Genomic DNA, 5344 nt, shown 5'->3' on the forward strand with positions numbered 1-5344 from the left:
GAGATTAGAGAGTAGGGTGTATCAGAGAAGCAGCAGCAGGCAGCCAGCAGGCCCCCAGGCTGTACCCATCTGGGAAGCTACAGGACAGCTTCAGTCAGATGGCCTTGGAGGCTAAATCTGTTTCAGCTTTTCATTGAGTAGGACAAATTCTCATCATAATGCTTTTGCCTTTTTCATGTAATTAGTCAAAAGAATAGTTGTCACATAACTCAGAAATTATCCTGGGCTTTAATGAATAAAGAGGACTTGCCCAGCAAACAGAACCAAAGTTGGCAAGTCAAAACCAGAAAGTGTCTTTTTCTTCCACCTCTCTTGGTTACGCTTCCAATTTCCTCATGTTAAATTTTCATACTTTCACCCTCTTGTGTAAATCCTAATAGCCTCTGATTTCGAGTGGAATTATAAGTCTGAACAAAGCTGTGGAGAGGTCATCTAGGTCAGCATCCTGCTTTGGCTAGGAAACTAGTTTAAACTCTGCTTGGATAAGAAACTGTCCTCTTTCAAAAGACTGTATTGAACTAGGACAGAGTAACTGGTATTGAAGTAACCCTCTTGCCAAAAAAAGAAAAAGAAGTATAAAAGCTTATGAAAATAAATAAAACAAGAGTTTAGAGGCATTGAAGAACAACCAGTCAGTACTTGAGGGACTAAGCATGATTCCCGAGAGAAGGGAAGCGCATTGAGGCAAGCTGTATTTTCACTATAGTTTTTTCCCTGTGGGCATGTTCTAATTCACAGTACATGAGTGTGGAGTCCTAGCAGAAAGCGGCAGACCCACAGGGCTGAGAGGTTGGAGTTAGGGGCTATGAAAGTATCTGGGAGTTAAAGGACAGAATCCAAGGAAAAAGGGGACTGCAGGGAAGTAAGCAGAAAACAGGCAATCTTCCCTTGAGATGTTTGCCAGCTTCTAAGATGCACACGATCAGAGCAAGACTCCCAGAATCCCTGCAGAAAGAAGCAGCTGGAAGCCTAACAAGCTGTGTAAACATTCCGACAACCATATCTATCTAGTGCTGATGAGATAAAGATTGTGTTCAAGGCCTCCCAAGCTGGAGGGGTCATGGTAAATAACCAAAGCTTTAACTGAAGGCTCCAGGGAGCCCTACCTTACGAGTAAGGGAAAGCTGGGAAATGTTGGCCCTAACAAAACTTAAAACTAACTACCAACAGGGTTAAAGTGGTCCAATTGCATTCAGTGAGAATATATTACAATTTTAAGAAGAAGATAATCTAGATCACCCAGAACGTCTACAGTTTTTAATACAGAATGTCTAGCATCAAATAAAAAATTAAGAGGCATGCTAGAAATTGAAACCAAATGACCAAAATGAAAAGAAAAAACAGATAATAGAAAGAGACCTACAGGTGATTTGGATACTGGAATTATCAGTCAGGAACTATGTTCAGTAAGTATAAAAAATGGAGAATTTAAAAAAAAAAATCTTTTTAAAAAGTCAAATGGAAATTCTGGCACTGAAAAATATAAGAACGAAATTAAGAATTCAGTACATGGCTTTAAGACATACATACACAAACAGGAGAGGATTATTGGACCATGGAGAAAATTGGTAGAAAATACCCAGATTGGAGCACAGAGAGGAAAAATACAAAAAATAGAATAAGAGATCTATGGGACACAGTGAAAACATTTCATATATGTGTATTTATAGTCCTAGAAGAAGAGAATGTGACAACCAATATTTAAAGAAATATTGGCTGAGAAATTTCTGAAAACAGTGAAAGACATCAAACCATAGCTTGAACAAGGTCTGTACTCCTTAGTGGAATAAGTGCAGAGTCATACCTAGGCACATCATGTTGAATTTCTGTAAGCCAAAGACAGAGAAAGCTTAAACGCAGTCAGAAACAAAAGGTATGTTACCACAAGGAGCACCAGTAAGGCCGACAGCTGACTTATTACCAATTATAGGATGAAGCCAAAAGACAATGAAGTTGTATCTTAAATGTGCTGGAAAAAAGATGGCTAGCCTAGAATTCTCTACTCAGCAAATGTATCCTTCCAAAACGAATGTGTGGGGAAAAAACTTTCAAACAAATAAAAACAGAGAGCTTTTGCTGTCAACTGGCCTTCAGCAAAAACAACAACAATAACAAGTTCTTTGAGCAGCAGGAAGAAAATTTGAGATGGAAGCTCAGCTGTATATGAAGAATACCATAAAAAGAAATTGTATGATAAATATAAGTGAAAATTTACTTTTTAAATCAATAATAGTGATGTCTTACGGGATTTAAAATATGTAGAAGAAAAATATTTGCTACTAATAGCACAACAGATGGGAGAGGCTAAAGAGAGGTTCTTAAATTGTTTGGTACGTTGTAAAATTACTAATTTGAAGTATAATATAAATCAATGATGCTTACTTTAATTGCTTAGATGGCTACTAAAAGAATAACAAGACCAAAGAACCAGTAAGCTCATGAAGAAAAAAACGTGGGGTAATAATAAAATTTGTTTGATCGATTCCGAAGGCAAGAAAGAAATAAAGGAACAAAGAACAGTTGAAACAAGTAGAATGATCACACATTTAAACCCAGTCACATCAATAATCACATGAGGTATAAATGGGACTATATATACAATTGGAAGCCAAAGATTTTTGGATTTAATAAAATATTAAAATCCATTCATATTCCTCTTACAAGAGACAATCTTGAGACAAGCCTTGAGGACACAAGTTTGAAAGTAAAAGTGTGGAAATAAACTTACATGCATGCATATACGTATACACACACAGGCAGAAAAAAAATCAGTAAAGATTTAGAATATTTAAATAGCACTAATAATCAACTTACTCTACTTGACAATTATAGAACATTATACTCATCAACTGCAGAATACACTTTTTACAAGACATCTAGATTATTTACAAAAGTAAACAATGTGCTGGGCCATAAATCAAGTTTAAATAAATTACAAAGCATTGAAATAATACGTATAAATCAAGTTTAAATAAATTACAAGTATTGAAATAATACTGTATGTTCTCTGACCACAGTGCAATCAAAGTAGAAATCTGTAACACATACATAGAAATTCCTCAAATGTTTAGAAATTAAACAATATACTTCTAAAATGAGTCAAAGAAGATATCACAATAGAAATTAGACTATTTTAACCTGAATTATAATAAAAATATATAAATGTGTGAGATGCATTTAAAATAGTGCACAGAAGTAAATTTATAGCTTTAAATGCATACATTAGAAACAAAGAAAGATTGAAATTATCTAAACTTCAATCTCAAGAAACTAAAAGCAAGATAAGTAAAAGTCTCCCAAAATAGAAGAAATAATAAAAATAATAGCAAAAATGAACAAAATAGAGAAAAAATATATGATAAAATCAACAAAACCAAAAAATGTTTTTTTGAGAAGATTAATAAACATGATAAACCTCTAATAAGATTGGTCAAGTACAAAGAGAAAATACAGATTATCAGTATCAGGAATGAAAAGTGTATTACTTTAGATTCCATAGGCATTAAAAAGACAACACACTTTTAGTTTAATAAATTTAACAATTTAGATGAAATAAATATGTTCCTTGAAAAATACTACTTACAAAACACATACACATAAAGATATATGCGTAATCCTATATTTATGATTTGAAATCTTTAATCCACAAGTTAAAACCTTCACACACTAAGGAACACCTAGCTCAGATGGCTTTTTGATGAATTCTTCTAAACCGTTTAAGGAAGAAATAATGCTAATCTTGCATAAAATTCCTCAAGGAATAGAAAACGGGGAACACTTTTCAACTCATTTTATGAGGTCAGCATAATCTTGATGTCAAAAGCTGATTTAAATATTATAAGTGTTGAGCAAAAGAAGACAGAAAAGAGTAAATATCGTTCGATTCCATTTGTATGAAATTCAGTAATTGGCAAAATAGAAATCAGAATGATTTACTCTTAGAAGGGTGAGATACTGGGAAGCAGCATAAGGGAATCTTGAGGGCTGGAATGTTCTGTATCTTTATCTTAGCCGTAGTAATAAACATATGTACATATGTAAAAATTCATTGAGCTGTACACTTAAGATTTGTGCCTTTACTGTATGTATGTTATAACTAAAAAAAAGATTGTAAACTTGCTCTGGTATAACTATGACGTTTTCACCATCACATTTCTCTCATGTCTACGTCAAATCCAGCGTGCACTTCCCTTGCTCACATTCTGCTTGATAAATGCACACTTGTGATGGAGCAAGCGTGAACAGCAGAGAGTATTTGCTGTAGGCTCCCCGCGTTGGGGGAATAAAGGAATTACCCAGCCCTGGAGTTGGGTGTGATAGAGCGTCTAGTTCTTCCACTGTTTCGCTTGCTCACTTAATACAGTGTCGTTTCTTTCCCAGGCACGGTGGTTCTGGGACGCGTACTTCCAGTCCATCAAAGCCATTGCCCTGGCCACCCTGCAGATTATCAACGACCGGATCTATCCATACGCTGCCATCTCCTATGAGGAATGGAACGACCCTCCGGCCGTGGTGAGTGAATTCCAGTGCTAGTAGCCACGTCAGACGCAGTCCAGCTGTTAGGATGGGACAAAGTAAAATGTACTGAATTTGTAAAGGTTATTTCAATTCTAAGATGAAAGTGTGCTGTTCTACTTGGGGTCTGATAAGGCCAGCTTAATTTTGAAATGATGACAAAAGTAGGATATACAGAAGCTGCAGCTTCTAGTTTGTTTCAGATGTGCTTGGGAAGGCAGTATGTTTATTTATTGCAGAGCTAAATGGGAGGCCTGGGTATTCTTGGAAATCAAAGACTTCCTGATGATTTTTGCAGTTGTAGTGCTTAGAACTCTTGAAAAGATTCTGTAAACTACTTACTAATAATAGTTTATATTTTAAGCGCTCTCTGCTAGGGATCATGCTAATCTATTTACATGGATTATTTCAATTAAGATTTCCAGTACCCCATGAGGAAAATAATCAGCAAAGGTGATCTAGAGGCGTTATGGATTGCCAGTCACTTTCTCACTATGGCGGAAGCCCCTGGTATTTCTATCAGAGAGATGAGGTGCTCAGATGCTGCTTTCAGGGCTTCTTGAACGAGTCACAAGGCCCTTGTGGCATTGTAGGGATCGTGGAGCTGCCAGACCTTCTATTTCACTGAAAATGCCTGAACCTCTGGGCTTGGCAGTTATTACTTCCTGGCCGCGTTGGAGCACACCTGGCTGTCTAGCTCACAGACCCCAAGGCTTTCGTAGAAGATAACTAGACTCCATTCTTCATTCCAATCATCGCGCTCTTCCTGGCCAGTCCTCCTTGCCTCCTGATTCTCCCTTCTCTCAGTAGTGCTGTATGCTGCCAGCTG

At 36.5% G+C, this 5344-nt stretch overlaps 1 protein-coding gene across 6 annotated transcripts in view; it reads left to right on the plus strand.

The window, feature by feature from the left end:
• The window catches only part of EXT2 (exostosin glycosyltransferase 2), a 120887-nt gene that overhangs the window by 55512 nt on the left and 60031 nt on the right, over window positions 1-5344 (plus strand). For all 6 annotated transcript variants that reach the window (XR_003045152.1, XR_003045153.1, XR_003045154.1 and 3 more), the window contains one exon: window positions 4381-4512. Coding sequence is in view for 2 of the 6 variants with exons in the window: in XM_006908054.2 (XP_006908116.1) it covers window positions 4381-4512 (132 nt within the window). In the remaining 4 variants the exon portion in view is untranslated. The remainder of the gene's footprint in view (window positions 1-4380; window positions 4513-5344) is intronic.

The sequence above is a fragment of the Pteropus alecto genome, unplaced genomic scaffold (assembly GCF_000325575.1).
Source record: "Pteropus alecto unplaced genomic scaffold, ASM32557v1 scaffold71, whole genome shotgun sequence".
NCBI classification, from domain to species: domain Eukaryota; kingdom Metazoa; phylum Chordata; class Mammalia; order Chiroptera; family Pteropodidae; genus Pteropus; species Pteropus alecto.